The 18,802-nt window shown below is 33.0% G+C and overlaps 1 protein-coding gene across 1 annotated transcript; it reads right to left on the reverse strand.

Annotated features, from left to right (window-relative positions):
* Positions 1–15,823: 15,823 nt before the first annotated feature.
* Positions 15,824–18,501, reverse strand: LOC146531637 (phospholipase A1 member A-like). Its single transcript, XM_085198312.1, has 2 exons — positions 18,345–18,501; positions 15,824–16,798 (listed from the first exon to the last, which is right to left on the reverse strand). The coding sequence occupies exons 1-2, from the start codon at positions 18,451–18,453 to the stop codon at positions 15,903–15,905; spliced, it is 1,005 nt and encodes a 334-aa protein (XP_085054438.1). The 5' UTR covers positions 18,454–18,501; the 3' UTR covers positions 15,824–15,902.
* Between the last annotated feature and the right edge of the window lie 301 nt (positions 18,502–18,802).

Below are 18,802 nucleotides of genomic sequence, written 5' to 3' on the forward strand. Positions count from 1 at the left end.
TGGTAGGTCCCTTCTGCCTTTTGCCCTGTTATACGCTGGAGCTTGTAGCAAAAATAATCTGAAATATGATATAGGTATAAGAGATTTTTATTTTAATTTAAAATAATAATATTGTAAATCAAAAGTTTGCTGATATATCATCATAAAAAAGATATAATTCTTAATCTAAATTATTATCTTATTTCTTATCTCTTCTCCATAAAATCTGGATTTACATCATAAAAACCTCTTTAAAATCGAAGATTTACACCATAAAAACCTGTACAAAATCGAGTCTAAAACCTGTACAAAATCTTCAAAAACTGCGCTAATATAATAAGAGACCGGCAACTAAACACGTTGCCCCCTATCTAACGCGAACTGCCAGCTCAAATTAAGGCGAGGCAATTTCCCACCCGCAATGTTGTACTATTTTTGTTCATTCCAATGAAAGGCATTTTTATGTCAGTTTAACAGCTTTTCACTTTTACAAGGAATTTTCGGGTTTAACTTGTTGAAAGAGAGAATAATAAAATAATCTTTAAGAAATGTATATAAATTAGTTCTGTCTAAATAGGTTGTTCAAATATATTTTTATATTTGTATAAATAAAATCGTTAAACGGTTTATCAGGTTAAACAAAAGGCTTAAATAATTGTAGAACAAATCTTAAGCGAATTCTCTTACATTTGTTAAGACTAAGTAATAGGGGGAGTGACGGCTTGTTAGTTGAAATTGTTGCTGAGATAGCTTGAAAGCAAGAAATGCACAAATTTTCTTCATTCTAAAATTCTACTTAAATTGCAGGTTATTTTTCTGGAAAATTATATTAACTTTCTCTTTCGGCACAATGTCAGATTATAAGTGCTGAGGTTATTGGTTGGATTGCCACTAAGAGAAATAGTTTATTTTTATTTATTAATAAATATTAATAATTATCAAAATTTATAAAATTTTACTAGACTAGTCTATTTATTTGGGCTTGAGACAAAACGTAAACAAAGAAAACAAAGTTTCTTAAACGTCTGTTTCGCTGTTATTATTATTAAATAAGTTCCTTTGGTTTTGCGTGTGGGTGTTTTTGTATGTCACTCTCCCTAAATAGGGTATAGTTACCCTATTAAGCAAAATTTAAAAAAAAAATATTAGTTCTAATCTTTGGCTTGAACTTGGACTTCATTATTGGTTTCATTTCTTTATTAAATATATTTTTAGTACATAAAACGTCTGTAGATTATAGAGTGCATTTCCTATTTTCACACGATTCATGTTTGCGAAAATGTTTTGTATTCCGATAAACAGCACAAAGAGCATAATGCATCCATTATTCTCTTATGTTTAGACAGAATAGTCATAGCTTACATTAGGAACAGCCATGTTACTTTATTTTATAATACCTAGCTACAGTTTCGAGGTTGAAATACGATAAGTTCTGGGTTCGATTCTCATTCAAAAAAATTAAGTATTTCATATTTTCTCTTCGCTGTGGTGTCGAGATAAAGCGCGTCGTTAAGTTCCCCGAATCAACACGCAATGCCTCTGGAATTCGATGAAAAGTTGGCAGCGGAGTTTCTTAACCTTAAGCTTCCTCTACCTACCTAGCTACATGTGGGATACAAAATGAAGCTAAAAAAAAATAACTTAATCGTGTATTTGGAAATGAACAAAAACAATATCAGAATTATCATAAATAATCTGTGAATATTTGTCTTTCATATAGGCTATGGTTTAGCTTTTAGCTTTAACAAAAGGAAACCTTGATCTTGTTGTCTAAGTATAGAAATATAATAATATATATTGTTTTTGCTCGTATTGTTCATTGTTATATGCTGAGATTTACAATGACATAGTATTTAGTAAAACGCTATATAAAAAAATTAGAGACTCAATTTGATAAGGAATGGTAACGGGTTCAAACTTGGTTATATATCAATCCATTATAATTATCATTATCGATTAAAATTTAATATGTGTGGACTATACAACGTAAAATCCTCCTTTTTTCGTTCTAGTCCAAAATTCAAAAAAAAACCTGAATACCTTAGTGTTGAAATTCGAAGAGAATTTTCTGAAGTTTCAACTAGCACGTGTTGGATGAACATAAAGCTAGCACCGGCTTAGAAGGATGTTCTTTTGAGGAGAGCCGGAAACTACCGTGAGATTTTGTATGGACTTCCTTTCACGCGTCGAACAACTGTCGAATGGCCCACCTGCGATAGTGTTCCTGGTTCGATTGAACATGGGTACCTACAAAACAACCTTAAAGCCTGGTATCGCACCACTGTTACCACTTACCATCAGGTGAGAGAGAAATTCATACAAATTTTAAAATATTTTTGATAAATAGTGTCATGAAGTCAAGTTTTACTTGACCCTGTATAAAAAGGTATATTTGGACTTCTTGTTTAGCAATCACTCATTAACTACGTGATTTTTGAAGATTCGATTCCCATCTGGGGGCCGCATGAATTATTTTAATTTCTTTGCTGTGATAGTCAGACAAACCGCGGCGCTGACAGCTGCCACTCAACACGTAACGTCTCAAAAATATGGTGATGTGTGAGCAGCTCTGCCTACAGTGCTATATGCGGGATATAGCGTGAAGCTATTTATTTATATTTTGTACTACATTTTTCTTTAAAACCGTTTTTCTCCACTACGATTACTGATTTATCCGAAATTGTTATAAACTAGAGATAAAAACGGTTATTCACTCCACCATTTTGACCTTACCTGTGAATGTTAGTTATTTATACTAAGAACTTTTTTCCACACATTTCATACATCACGGTACTTTAGTAAACGGCACTTTTTCTTTTTATTACTGTTTGCTTTTAGGCGGTTTATTGCAACTGCCAATTCTGACCGCTAAAGTTTCGGTACTTGAAATGTTATGGAACACCTGTATTTAGAAAGAAAAGCTGATTGTAAATGTAGGAATAAATTAGTCTAATGTATTTGCTTTGGCAAATCTAAGCAAAGAAAGAGAAGAAGAAGAAGAGAGGAGAGAGGAGAACCTTGACGTTGCATTCCCTCTGTTTTCCCAGTTTTGCTGGTATATGTAACTGCTAATATGAAAAAAATGGAATATAATAACTTAGTAAACATTGGGGGTACAGTTGTCATTGTTTGACATAATGATTGTGCATTCAAATTAAGTTTAAGGTAATACTTTCAAGGCCAATCTCTAAAGAAGACAAATTTTAGAAAATAAAGCTTGTATATTCATTTATTTTCTAGTTTCTCCTTTCTCTCCACTCAAAATTCGCGAGACACTATAAAAAAACATATTATCTTTCAAAAAATGATCAATTCAACATTTAGCAGAAATTGTACGCAGTCAGTACAATTTGCTCTAAATTTTGGCTAAATAGACTGAATTCTATCCTTACATAATTAATTATACGCCTATTGTACTTGTAACATTCGGAAATTCGGATTTCTAAAACATCCTCTAGCTCTGGCGTCACCAAATATCGCTGTAAAATCAACCAGATCCACCGAACATGAGCTTTCAATTTGAAATGGTGAAAAGCCTACAATTCGTCACCTACAGACGAGAGCTTATTCTCAATAGTCACAAAATAATAACCCCACTATATGTTATATACATCAATATTCAAAATAGAACCTTATGTTAAATGAACAAGGTCAAAATTAGCGTAAACTTTTTCACAGTACGACCAGCTAAATTTGATCTCCAACTATTGATACAATCTGATGATATAACAGAACAATTTAGAATTGTTGAGAGGTCAATTGAGGATGGTGAAGAATATATCACATGTCAGCAAAACTGTAACGATATTGCCATAGAATGCATGAGGGTTTTCAACGTCCCATCAATATTGGTTGTGATCCAAAATGGCGCTGGCAATAACTATTGACGCGATTTAGATTGACAGAAACAAACTATATAGTAGTAGTACGATTCACCAGTTTGGGTAATTCGATAGATTTTTTATTATTCTTTTTTTAAATCGACTTCACGCTGTATCCTGTGCACGGCACAGTAGACAGAGGGAACCTAAGGTTAATATACTCCGTACCCTATTTTCGACCAAATTCTGGAGGCATTAAGTGAGTGGCGGAACTTAGCGCCTTACCTCAACAAGTCCAATCGCGTTTACAGTCACAACCTTTTAACCCTGCGTCACTACTGGCCTCTTCTTCTTTTCTGGAGAGATAAAGAATAGTGTAACGTCACTCTGAACTCCGTATTTTGTGAACGAGTTCCGCTCAAGTCATAATATCTCGAAAATTGTGCGGAAAATAGCGAAAAAAAACAGGGAACGAATAAAATTGTCTAGAACATATTATGCAATATGTTCTTCAATAAGTTCAATGGGATTGAAGGCTACATATAAATATATGATAAACCTAAGAGTTATTATAGACTTGTCTTCTGCACACTTCGTAAGATTCGTGAACATTTTGAAACAGAGCTGGTGAACACTTATGGTACTATATATTTCTATTGAACTATGTCTAAAAAAATTTTATTGTCTTAGATGCTCTCAAATTTTTTATAGTAAACCATCTTTTAAAACAAGATTTTTTTTTATTAAAAAAATTATGTATGTATATTATTGCAATAGCTCAAATATGTTACTTACTTTAACTAGTTTAACGACATAGAATTGCGCTTATATACCGAAGCAAATTGCCGAAATTTTGTTGGGATTGCAGATTTTTGTTTATAGTTTGAAAAAAAAACCTTTATACTTATTTATAGATAGTGAGCTCTAGACATCTGAGCTTAAATAATTATAATTCAATTTAAACAACAAATTATGAATAAATAAATTACAAAGTGAAATAAAATTTTATTTGCAATAAATAAAATACATAATTACCGATTGTTTACCTAAACAATTTCTTTTGCTTCACGCTGTAACCTGCATACAGCAGATATGGCAGAGGGAACACAATGTCAAGACATAATTATCCGCCCAATTTTCGAGACATTGGGTTTGGAGACAGTCAGTGCTCGAAATTGAACCGAACCTACAATCATCGCTGTCGTCGTTTAAGTTAGGCACTATACCAATACGCCACAGAATATAAACAATTTTAATCATCTCCAAAACTTCACTCCAGAAAAAGGTTGAGCACTCCTCGCTGGAAGTTTATTGCAGTAGCTCGGTCCGGTAAACAAGCTTTAGACAAAGGCGTAATATCGGGACTCTTGTTGGAACAACGAGACGTCTCCATCTACTCTGTGAGACGTATCGGATGAAACACTTTTGGTAAACAGATGTTATTGACAACGGCGTTTAGAACATATCTTACGGTTTATTGTATGTAGTGATATATTTTCTTAGCTTCACGCTTAAACTCTCTGTTCGAATTTGAGGTTATTGCTGTTTGGATAGAGAAGAGAGTAATTTAACCCTATAACAGTGTCAACACAACGTGACTGCTTGAAGAAGTGTCATCGGCGGTAGGCAGCAAAAGCATTTACAGGAGTCGAACCTAGGCTTGAGACGTTGAGAAACTGCGTGTTGAGTAGCAGAACTAAGTCATGGTGCTTTATCGTCTTATCTGTTAAGAAGCATAGAAATTACATTGACACCAGAGCGACGATATGTACTCGTAAATATAAATTTAAATAAATATTAAATTTCTTCGAGTGGGAATCGAATTTAATGCGACACGACTGGCCTATAACAATAACTGGTTGAATTGTTAAATACAATATACAATAGAAAAACTCACTGCCTTAAGTTTTAATATCAACCATATATCCTTTATCTCTATTTCCTACAAATAAAAGTGCACTTAGAACTCGACCAGCACAAATGAAGTCGGGTCGCTGTTTCAACGCGAGTAACTCCTGATATTACCCACGGCTTTGTTAAACACTTGTTTGAAGTAGCTATAGCAATAAAGTAAGATGGGAAATTATACTTTTATTTTTTTTTGTATATAATTCTCTTATATTACATGTTAATAGCAGTACGTTTTATTTAATTGTTGTCTAATTGAAATAGTATTTTATATTTAACAATTTTTTTAAATTTTATTTAATAATTAAATTTTTTTTATCTTATGTAACTTCTTATGTACATTCTTGTCAACGTCATGTTTAATTTACTCGTAGATTGAGATAATTACAAAACATTTCTCTAGGTCGTTATGGTGCAGTGGCACACTCATAGGAGTGTACACGCGGCGGTTGTGAGTTCGATTTCCACTTGGGGAATGAATTAATTTCTTGCTCTAAAGACAAGATGCAAAGGTGTTGTGCTTATAGTGACTTAAGACTAGGTTCCCTCTGTCTACAATAATTTATGCGGGATACATAAAAAAATATCTAGAGAATACAACTTACATCACAAAGTAAAAAATATTATCAAAATCCTATAAAGGGGCCAATTTGTGAATAAAATTAACTCTCAATTTAACTCTCAGGTGTTCTATTATAACGACAACTCTTAATGAAATACAGTATTAATTAAAACTTTGCCATCCAGTTGTCAGCTATAATTAAAACAAGTGTAGTAGAGATTTTACTAAGTTTTAACCTAAAATAGAATTAACTGATTTTGAGTAACGGATTCGAATTCCAATTGGGGAAATGAAACCACCTTAGAATTTATAGCTAAACGGCGCCAGTTCTAGAAACGATGACGTACAATTAAAACTACTTAAAATTAACAAAAAATACCATAAACACAAATAAAATCGAACCCAAACTTACCTTGCCTTCTAAATCAACAGAACAACCAGACCGACAGCGCAGACATTTTTATTTTAAAATACACGTGATCGAAATGATTCACGCTATATTAAATTCATTCGTACCGTAAAATATCCGCGCGTTGAAAACATGGGATGGGAACGACAAATTGAACCCTGGAACTTGGAGCTGAAGTACGGTTTATGCATAATAGCTATTGGTTTACAATAAGGTTTACCTTTTTTTGCATTTTTATTCACAATATTTTAGGAAAAAAATACTTAAAAGTTAAGGATTTTTTGGTTGGTTAAAATTTTTCAGAGGTTTATTTGTTTTTATAGCTTCATGCTTATAGAATTTTGTGACAGAAGATTGTTTTTGTACCTCTTTTTGAGACATCCGGCATATTATTAGAGGAATCGAACTTACGAGTACAACGAATAAACAAACAAAAATAATTATTTAACATTTCAAGTATTCTCTTAATAATTTACATGTAAAAGTAGAATACTGTTGAAAACAAGAAAGAATTTATTAAGCCGCAACTTAAGTCCCGAATGGTTACCACGTACTCGTAGTCTCGAAATTTAAACATTTTATTCAAGAAAATAGTATAAACTGGTTATTCTTACCATATTTCTTGAAGCACTAAAAGTCATAGCATATTTTATTAAGTTGAACTACTAACGTTTTACGTTTAACATTTTATATATAATTTATATTAGATTTACTTATAAATATTGCTAGCACGCGCTACAGAAATCTGTAATCTAAGAAATATATACTTTGATATTATAATGGCCCGGTAAGTTTTATATCTAGACTCTAAATTATAAAACTAGCGGGTAAAATTTATTCAATATAATTATATTCAGTTTCACTTAGTGTTAAGACACTCCATTCTCCATTATTCGCCGCCTTAGGCCTTAATACATAGATTTAAATAAATGTTCCATTTCCTCGAGTGGGAATCGAACCCATAAACAGTCGCGTTTACATTCACTCACGTGAACTCCTGCGGTAGAACTGGTTTAATTTCACAGATAGTACTTTCACGAAATATGAACAACTAGCATTGGTAGTTTGGACTTACTAATTTTATACTTAACTAGCGACCCTATTGCGGCTTCGCCCGCTTTTACTACTGGATTATTCATATAATGTATGTTTGCAAAGATACTTAAGATAATGTGAAAATTAATTAAACCCTAATGCAACCCGCTTTTTCGTAGTTTCAATAAGAATTTTCCAATTGTTTTACACAGCAAGGATTTTTTAGTAGGTACCGTAATTTTAAATCTGTGCTACTAATCTTTTCAAGTACTTATTAAAATATATTTAAATTACTATTTTTAGATAATTAAATGACATAATACATTCAACTCGAATTATCCAATACGTGCAAACGCATCTAAATCTTCGTTGCTATAAAGGCAGGCGGGTTTTTTTTTTCGAGCTTGTGGTTAATGCTGAAGGGGGTATTCTGTCCCTGATGAAAAGCAAGCACTACGTGGCTGCCTCTGACGAAAATTAAATAGAATGCATGGGCCGGGAATCGAACCCGGACCGCCGGTTCATTCTACCACTGAACCACCGATGCGTGTAAGGCAGGCGGGCGCGGCGGACTCGCTTGTATAAGCATAACGTCGCGAGGCGCGTTTCGCAGCAAGGATTTTTTGATATTGTAACAACTTCTAAAGTACTTATTAAAATGAAAAACAGAAAAGACAGTTTTGATCTACATTAAATGGCCAACGTAACTAATATACTTATTTATATGCTGAGAGTAAGCGATAAGTGAAACTTGACTCGATACAGTTGACGTGTGAACGGCGTGATGTGTCAATAATTAAATGCGTTTTTCTCTAATTAAATAAACTATTCGCAATTTAGAAATAGTTTAAAAAGCAAATTTTATCTTCGTTTAACGTAGAAATTTAATAAAGTATTTTAAAGGATAAGGATTAATACCATTATGGAAAAATATCCCTCACAATAAAAAATATATTGAAATTACTATTTTTAGACAGAAATATGATCACTACACGTTATTCTTAAAAGATACGAATATGCCATCGCGGACTTTTTTGTAGATCTTATTAAGAGGAACAATACTCCAGTATATTTTTTTCATGTAGTACTTACCATTAAAGCAGCGCATGCGCCAAAGTGTCTCAGCGAGTAGGACTTTATACAAATTTATCGTATTTATGTTAATTTACATAAGAATGTACAAATAATAAACTATATATAAACCTTCCCTGAGAAATACTCGACCTAATGGTGAAAACCGCATCCAAATCCATTGGGTGGTTTAGAAGAAGAAGAGTTAGAAAGTTCAGACAGACACAAAAAGCGACTTTGTTTTATAAGATATAGGATAGCACTATACTCAATTACATATCATAAATATGAAATGACCAAATTTAAACATGGTACAATAAGCTGTTATCGACTTCACTTACAAACAAGCGAGAATGGGTGCCAAGTTCTGAATTCAATCAGAATGAAATTAGAACTCAAAATCTCTCCACTCTTCTATTATTAAAGGCGAATATTTACCATTTTCATAGAAAATACATATTTTAAGTATAAAAATTTGCAGTCACTTGTTTAATTTGGGTTAAATATTCTTGGCGCAGAGGTAAGAGAAGTGTGTGGATTTGATCTCCTTTGGAAGGAATGAATTATTACTTATTAATATTTTCATTTCTTCTCTTTGGTACCAAGGCAATAGTGCGCAATCAATGCCTCGAACATTCCCTCTGGCTACCACCCTATATGCGGGATACAGCGGGAAATTGAAGAAAAAGATAACACGCTTTCTTCTCTTTCCCTACACCATACAGCACTCTGCAAACACATAATATCTGTTAAACATAACGATCACGTAATGCAGCTTAAAATGGAACGTGGCTCCGCGCTAGCACTTAGTGAATTGTCCCTGCAAGCTGAGCTCGATCTCGGTGATATTCGAGAAATTAATTATTTCATATTATTTACTGTTCTATCCTTTAAGTTTCTCATATTTTTTGTAGTAAATATTTTTTTTTTTTTGACAGCAGCGTAGACAGAGGGAACTTAGTGTTAAGACATTCCTTTCCCCATTTTCAGCTGAATTCTGAAGCTACTTTGCTTCGACACTACAACGAAAAAAAATTAAATATATGTATAACATTTTTTTTCATTATATATGTATAGTGGACAAAAACAAACTACATGAGTGCTTTGCCTGACCTTGCCAGAAAACCTTCTATAGGATAAATCCATTCTAAAAAATTTAAGTCCACAATGCTATGTCAAAATACTTAAGGACGTAACTTAACGCCGCGGCTTGTTTTCCAATTTTTAAACCTGCACCTATTTCTTATTTCCATGAACGAATTACACAGAGACTGTCAAGGTTTTTTTTCCCCGTAGCACCACAGACCTAAAGCTAAATAATAAAGTAAAAAATGAAATACGACGACCATAAAAAAAGGAATGATAAAAAGAAAAAAAAATCATAATATTTAAATGATAATTAAGTAAAACACCTACTTTTGTTGAGCATAAAACGTTTTCATAATAAATGCTTTTTTAAATAACAAAAACATTAGGGCGAATGGGGAAGGTATTTAAGGGGAAATTTATAATTAAAAACTGTTCAAGGAGAATATTAGAACTGTTTTAGCGTGGTTTTATTTATTCTTTCATGGCTTTACTTTTTATGTTTAATTATGTAATATAGAAATGGGGGCCTGATTCCATTATTTTTTTTTATGTTGAATGGTGGAACTCTACGAAAAGTTACAATTATCAGCTTCACGCTGTATCCCGCACACAGCAGGGTAGGCAGAGGGAACTTAGTGTTAAGACGCAGCGTTCCCCACTTTCTGTCGAATTCTGGAGGTATTGCGTGTTGAGTGGTAGAACTCAACGCCGCGCTTTGCCTCAACACCAGAACGAAGAAATGGAAATATAAGCGTAAATAAATATTTTACTTCCTCGAGTGGGGATTGAAGCTAAAACCGTAGCACCCACAACGGAAAGTTGATATTTGTTTTAAGCATTTGTAAATTGCTATATTGGCTTTAGAATGATAACGTTGTTCAAGCGGGCGAAGATGTGAGCGGATCGCTAGTATATTATATAACAGCCCATTTTTACCCTTATAAAAGGGTTGAAATTGTGAGGAGGAATTGAAGCGAAACATGTCACGCTCTATTTCTTATAAAGGTAACTTACAGGTCGATGTTTACGGGCTTTAAATAACTATAGGGGTTAAGATTACCTTATTACTATAGACTAAAGCAGGTTACTATTTAGCTGTCAATTAGTATTTAACCGACATTTTACCGACTTTAGAAAAAGAAACATCTGATTCCAAGCCCTTTTAATATTAAAGTGATATATGTATACAAACGTGTCAATATTTTTTAATCCAATCCAAATCCCAAATAAAAAACAATGATTCCCCGCAGAGGAATCGAATTCATAACCGTCACGTTAATAATAAGATACTGTCACAGCGACCTCAATCAATAATTTCGTTTATTATTTTTTAATTACCTTCACTTTGAAGTGAAAAGTGCTTTGAAGTGGAATGTAATTAGAATATTATTTTTTGTCAATCCCTCGTAGCGCAGTGAAATAACAGAAGCATGGTGCTTACGGGTTAATTTCCTATTTGAAAGAATAAGTATATGTAAATTATTAGCACTTCATCGCCCAAATAGGACTAAACATAGCGTTAAATTCCGTCTTTCAACATACAATGTGGAATTTGGATGGAAAATGCAAAAAAAGGAAGTAGATCTTTGTGTTAGATTGGAACCCAGAACAACCTATTTATTCCATAAATTATTTAACAGTATATACAGATTTATTATTCTAAAGATATACTAAGCTTTGCAAAGCTCCAACCAAATTGTTCTAGCGTATCGAATTTTACCATTTCGCATTCATTATCCTGGACTGTGCGTAATGAGAGCGCGACCACAGACCGTTTAGGGTTGCTTGTTTATACATACACCTGACCAATCACTGGTAAATCTAAGCCCTTTTGTAAAGAGAATATATGAATAATTATCTATATGTATATAATTATACTTTTTTTAGCTTCACACAGTATCCTGCTTATAGCAAGGTGGGTAAAGGGAACCTGGGAAGGTTTAAGTTACTTCTGTTCCCCCTTTTCCGCTGCATTATGGATGTATTGCCTGTTGAGTGGCGGAACTGCCACGGTCTTACGTTGACACTAAGCGAAGAAATGAAAATATTGAATATTTCGTTACCTGTAGTGGGCATCAAACCCACGACCTGTCGTTTTTACAGTTCCGAGCGTTTACTCCAGCGCCACGACTTGTCTCGCAATTATACATATCAATTCATACATTTGTTAAATTATTCTTATGCTAACTTTCTAAACTGAACTACTTTCTGTAAGAATGATAGAAGAAGCGCCACGGTGTTTAGTTCCGCCACTCAGCACACATTGTGTCAAAAATTGGGGGGTGTGTGGGGAACAGCTTCACGCTGTATTCCGCAAACAGCAGGGTAGGCAGAAAGTGGGGAACGGAGTGTTTTAACACTAGGTTCCCTCTGCCTAAACTGTAAAAATGAACCAACAGATTACACCGATAGCATCTGTGCCACAAGAGCTAAATTTCTTTGTTAGAAAGATACAGCTCCCAAGCAGGTAATTTTGAGATAGGCCTCAGGCGACTCAGGTATAGTATAAACCTTAACGCCTGAGAGCGCGTCTACCGTGAAATCATGCTGGCACAGCAAATTAGATTATTTAGAAACTACTACTACATGCCTTGAGACGCTTACAAGATATAGATAGACTAGCGGACGCGCGCAGCTTCGCTAGCTTATTTAGGGGTGAATTCTAATAAACCATGAAACATGTATTCAATTAAATATTTTTAAGAGTCTAAATTTCCAATTTTATAAAAATCAGTGGCGATTTGAAGATTTTTCCATACAAACTTTCAACCCCTTATTTGCATCCTTAGGGGGTGAATTCTAGAAAACCATGAAACACATATTCAATTAAATATTTTTAAGAGTCTAAATTTCAAATTTTATAAAAATCTGTGGCGATTTAAGAATTTTTCCATACAAACGCTCAACCCCTTATTTGCACCGTTAGCGGGAGAATTCTAGAAAAATATGAAATACTTATTCAATTAAATACTTTTAAAAATCTAAATTTCAAGTTTTATAAGAATCGGTGCCGATTTTATTTTTTTTCCATACAAACTTTCAACCCCTATCTCACCCCTTTAGGGTTAAAATTTTACAAAATCCCTTCTTAGTGGATGTCCAGATTACGAAAGTAAGCATCTGTCCAAATTTCACGTTTCTACCATCAGCGGTTACGCCTGTGCGTGCGTCTTACCTCAGTCAGTGAGGACAAGTCCTTTTATATATATATAGATATAGATAAAGCTTTCTATGTAAGTCAACATTAAAGGCTGATATCGGATTCTAATATCTTAGGAAATATTTTTGTCAAGGATATCTACAAAGAGGACGTCATGGCGCATCGTCGTGGTACAAGGACACACTCTTTACCCCCTCATACACCCCCTAGGTTTGACGAAACGCAATGGTTGTGGGTTCAATTCCCACTCGGAGGAATCCAATCAAATCTTTGATCTGGTACCAAAAGCACCGATGCATAAACGCTCTTAGGGTTCCGATTTTTCCTTTTAAGGTACAGAATTCTAAGATAGAAATATTATTTATATTTTATTTTTTAATCATTTATGTATTTTCTATATAGAGGTAACCAGGACGAGCCTTACACTTTGATTAAATATTAAATGAATCATTATATGAGTATTTAGAAAGAAATTTAAACAAGAAAATATGAAAATAAAGCCATTAAAGCCTTAGTTATTTTATCCATTTTTTAACGAAAAACGTTCACAGTTTAAAGTATTATGAAAGAGCCGTTTAGTGTTTTTTGCAATACACGTTATATTTTTTCAGCGACTATCACATAAAATATTTAAACTGCTTTATATACAGCCGTGGCTAAAAGTGGAGCATTTATGATATTTTTAAATTCTGTGGGACTGGTAAATTTGGAATTAACTTAAATATTTTTTATAATTAATTCTTCTTAGGTTATTTGGTAATAACTGACTGACTGTAAGCGCGACGGTTGTGAGTTTGGTTCCCTTTTGGGGGAATAAATATTTATTTCCTTGCTCTGGTAACAATACAAAGTGCGATGTTCCGTTGAGTTCCGCCACTCAACACGTAATATCTCGAAATATCAGCAGAAAGTGGGAACTAAGTGCCTTAAAGCTGGGTTCCTTCTACGTACCCAGCTACATGCTGTATACAGCGTGTTGCTAAAAACAACTAATATGTTTCTCAAAAAAACTGGATAAAATAAAGCATTGTAAGTATATATATTTTTAACAATTAAATATTTAAAGTACGAGGTAGTTTGCAAGAAGGTATAGTTAATAGCTCAAATGTTAGACCCCAGGTATCATTAACACTAAACGTAGGCGTTTCGAAACAACTGCACTCAATTATTTGCCGGAACACATTCGCGGTAAATGTATTATTAGGGATGGTACAGATTGATATCGATCAAATTTATATTTTTTTATTAATTATGAAAATATGTATACTTTTTTTTAGTTAAGTAATTTTAGCCAATATTTATTAACTTTAAGCAGATACGTGTATTATCTTCTTAACTCAACTGATTTAACTAGGTAGGTGAATTAAAATATATCCGCCAAGTTCTGAAAGTATTGCAACTGATAGCTTAGCTTTATTTTATGCTATATCCCCCTCTGGCAAGGCAGGTAGGGGGGACCTGAGAATCTGTATTAAGGCACTCTGTTCCCATTAAGACACTTCCGTTCCCCATTTTCTGTCGAACTCCGCCATTTAACATGCCTCGAAATTTGAGCGGTCTATGGGGAACGAAATGTACACAAACTAGGTTTCCTCTGCCTATCCAAACAGAAAAAAAAGCAACAAAAATTATGATAAATAATTTAAAAACCATCGACAAAGTATCACAGCTCTAAGAGAAACACAATTTATAGCGTATCTTCCTTAACGCAGTGCATTAAGTGAATGTATTGGAACTACTAATGTGCTTTATATTACAGTAATAACTGCATGCAAGTTATGTACTTAGGTTACTATTAATTTTGTGGTAGAATATGTGAATAAGAGGTATATTTATTATTACAGGCTTTTTGTGGAACTTATTTAATTTTCTCACTCTCGTAACAAATCGCGGTGTTGAGCTCTGCAATCTATCGACGAAAATCAGGTGGCGACTTAGTAGGTTATTTTTGAATATCTTGCCGTTTGTAAAATACAGCGCGTTTGTAAATTAAAAACAAAAAACATATTACAAAATATTTTTTATTTCTTATTTTTTCACTATCAGAAGCGCAAAAATAAAAATAATATTCGAGTATCAATAACTATGTAGAAGGGATCGTTTATTGACAAAGAAACGTAAGTAATGAGTCTATTTTATATATTTTCCTGATACTTTTTCCTTAATACAAGTTAGCAAACACGTAAAAGGAAAATATAAGAATTATATAAATGTAGGTACCTACAAGTTGTGTATAAAATGAAAATAAAATATTAAAAAAGAATATGGGAGACAATGTATATTATACAAGACCGATTATGTCTTATCGTTGTGGCGCAGCGGCACAGCGTTTAACTACAAACGCGAAGGTTTTGAGTTCTGTTCACACTCAGAGGAATGAAAATTTCGAAAATTATTACTGACAAATGAAATTATTTGATTTTGACTTTGACTTTGAACCCGCAACAACTGGAGTATATTCGTGATTCAATTAAATAGTTAATATAACAGTCTGACCAAAAGAAAAAATTACACAATTTTTATAATAGAAAAAACACAAAATCTTTTCAACTCTGTTCTAAATCGTCTCTCCTGTTATAAATCGTCCAGTTTGAAAGCAATAAATTAAGGTAATATTTTTCTTACTATGAATATTTTATTGCGATTGAGGACATAAATCTGGAACTGCGTATAATACCACAAATGGAAGTAGAAACGTTGAAATACGATAGAAATGATCGTTTAATGTATAGAAAAATACAGTATTACAGAAAATTTATAACTTATTTTTTTAATAATTAATTAACGCCTTACTAACTACTTATTTATTTAAAAAAATTGATACGAATGTACAATGCTAAAAGTCTAAGAAAAAAATTGACTTCTAAATTACGTTTTATAATTCCTTGTAGACACATAAAAAACACCAGTGGAATTTCCCGGATTCGGATATCCGGCGGTGGTTTCTTCGTTTTCGAAACATTTACCTTTAGAAAAATCTTTAAATGAATCACATTTCCACGCTAGATACCCTGGATTGCGTACTGTGTCTGCCCAATACTTCATACAAGATTTGTGACTACACTTCACAGCGGAATATCCTAGACTAGTAAAGAAATTAGTATCACAGTGAGGTTGAGTCTTGCCATCGTTAAAAAAGAAATCTTCATCCGCCAAAACACTAGTTGTACCCAAATTGCCTGCATTACAATGATATACTTCCACAAAATCCGCTACACCGGATCTTAGTTGTTCTTGGATAAAACTATTGGAGAAACATGGTCCTGCTGGATCAATACCAGTTATTCGCCAGATTTTTTCTCCAGTTACATTTGTATAGGTCGTTCCAGCATACCCTAGGATTTGTCCTCCCAAGCTATGTCCAATACAATGTATTTTATTAGACAAAAATCCATAAGACCTGAACCGTGCTATGAGTTCTCCAATAGCTTTTCCCAGATAATAAGCGTAAAATACAGAACGTTCATAACTTCTCCGTTCTCCTCCATCAACTGATGTGTAGGCAGAATGATCTAATATCATCAGATATATATTTGGTTCATCTTTGAAGGCGGCACGAATGGTTTCTGAAGCATTTTTAACGATATGTGATTTATATCCAGGAACAAATACTATGAGACGTCTGGAGACATCTAAATTGTAGACTTTGGTGAACGCCTGTAGAGCGCCATCGATAGTGTAACTCAAGTTGTAATTATTTTGAAAATCGTAGAAGTATACCTGCGTGTCACTCACATCTACTTCCTCAGTCTTGTTATGGTCACCTGGAGAAGAAAAAAGGATAATTTATATCAAAAATTTAAGATTTAAGATATCTACTATTCTGCTCTCCGTTTTTTACTTATACGATATTCGTATGTGGTCATCGTGTGGTCATCTAAATTATGGAAACTTAGCAGAATTTTGATGACCACAAAAGTTAAGCATAAAAATTATAAAATTTTAACCAAGGAAAACATCTCGTGCAGTTTTAATCTTATTAAATCATAAATCAAATTTAAATGATAAAGATTTAACGATCTGTAAATTAATTTTATAAACAAAGACAATACAACGTCTATATAATTTATCGCCAATGCATTTCATATTTGAATGCGCCATAATAATTAATATCCCGATAAGTTATTACTGTACATTTATTATAATTAAAACAAATGATTTCATTAATACATCATTTTATTTAAATGTGGGCTTATTATTTATTTACTTTTTGAAAGAAAATTATTAATTATAAATGGATTGAAATGAATACTAAAAATATAGTAGTTAAGGCCAAATTATTTATATCAGAGAAAATTCGGGAAATAAGTGATATGTCACTAAATTTTTCAATAAAGAAGTAAAAGATTTGTAAATATAAAATTAGTATACAAAGTAAGTATCAAATATATCGAGACATTGCGTGGTGTTAGCGGAACTCACCGCCAAGTTTTATCTTGTTACTAGAATGCGGAAGTGAAAATAATTCGTTCCACCGAGAGTGAATCGAACTCAGAAGTCTCAAACTCCGCGTTCACTTAACTACTATAGATACCGTTTCCTTTTATTCTAAATCGGAACCTGGAACCTTGTTAAATCAGACAAGTAAACACAAAGATAAAATAATAATTATAATATAGCACTTTTATTACTTTACAAACCTATACCTCTTACATTGATAGACTATTTTCCTCAACAAAGGTCATTGTAAGTCATACACTCGTAAGAATAGAAACCGTTTAACTAATTTATATAACTGTACTAAATTTTCTATGACATCATCGACGTAAAGTAAGAGCATATAGTTCTTGATGCTTAAAAAGGCGAATGTTTGCGAATTTAGAACTTAAATAAGAAATTATCTTTGTTTATAATATGATCTTTCCTAATTCTGAGCAGAAATATTTGGTAGCAAAAAGTGGAGAATAAAGTGACTCAATCAGTTTTCTCTGTCATCAAAGTCAACAAAATATACAAAAAGACAAAAGAGCAACTATTCTATACAATATAGTAAAATAAGTACAAGATTCCTTTTAGTATTTAATAGAAATGCTAGCAACGACAGACCTTCTCAGCACCTTGACTAAAGACCTTGCAAAGATTTGACTTAAACTAACCTTACCTTGTTATAAACAAATACGTATTTCTCCATATATAGACATATTTAACGCCTTATAAAAAAGAAATAAGATAAAATACACAGAAGGTTAATAATTTCTTACCAATTTCCTTACTAATAGATGTCAATTGGCATTTAATGCCAATTAAACACATGTTTTCCTCTAGTGACATAAAAGAAAGAAAAAGAAGAAACAATAGCAAAATACTTACAATTAATATATCCAGAATATAATACAGATTTAGAAGGGCCATAATCGGCCACCCAATTCGCTGTAGAGCCAGCAATTAGAAAGGCACTTATAAAAATATACAGCTCCATTGATTACCGACCATCCATGTCAACGGTCAGATGATAACTGTCGATTATACAAACAAACATATCGTTGCCTTGGTGGTGAAGAGGGTCAACTCACATATTACAAGTTTTGAGTAATCTATATTTACTAATATTTTAAAGGTAAAGAGTTTGTTTGACTGATTGCGCTAACATACCAGGATAGGCAGACGGATCCTAGGAACTTTAGTAGAGCAGTCCCAGAACTCATTAAGACACTTCTTCGAAAATTTGACAATTCTTGAGGCATTGCATACTGAGTGTTAGAACCCAACATTTTAAAAGAGAGAAATATTTAATATTCGTTCTGGTGACAAGAATACGGCGGAAAGTG

The sequence above is a fragment of the Heliconius melpomene genome, chromosome 15, assembly GCF_056956725.1.
Source record: "Heliconius melpomene rosina isolate 202511_hmr_F chromosome 15, ASM5695672v1, whole genome shotgun sequence".
Classification (NCBI taxonomy): Eukaryota; Metazoa; Arthropoda; class Insecta; order Lepidoptera; family Nymphalidae; genus Heliconius; species Heliconius melpomene.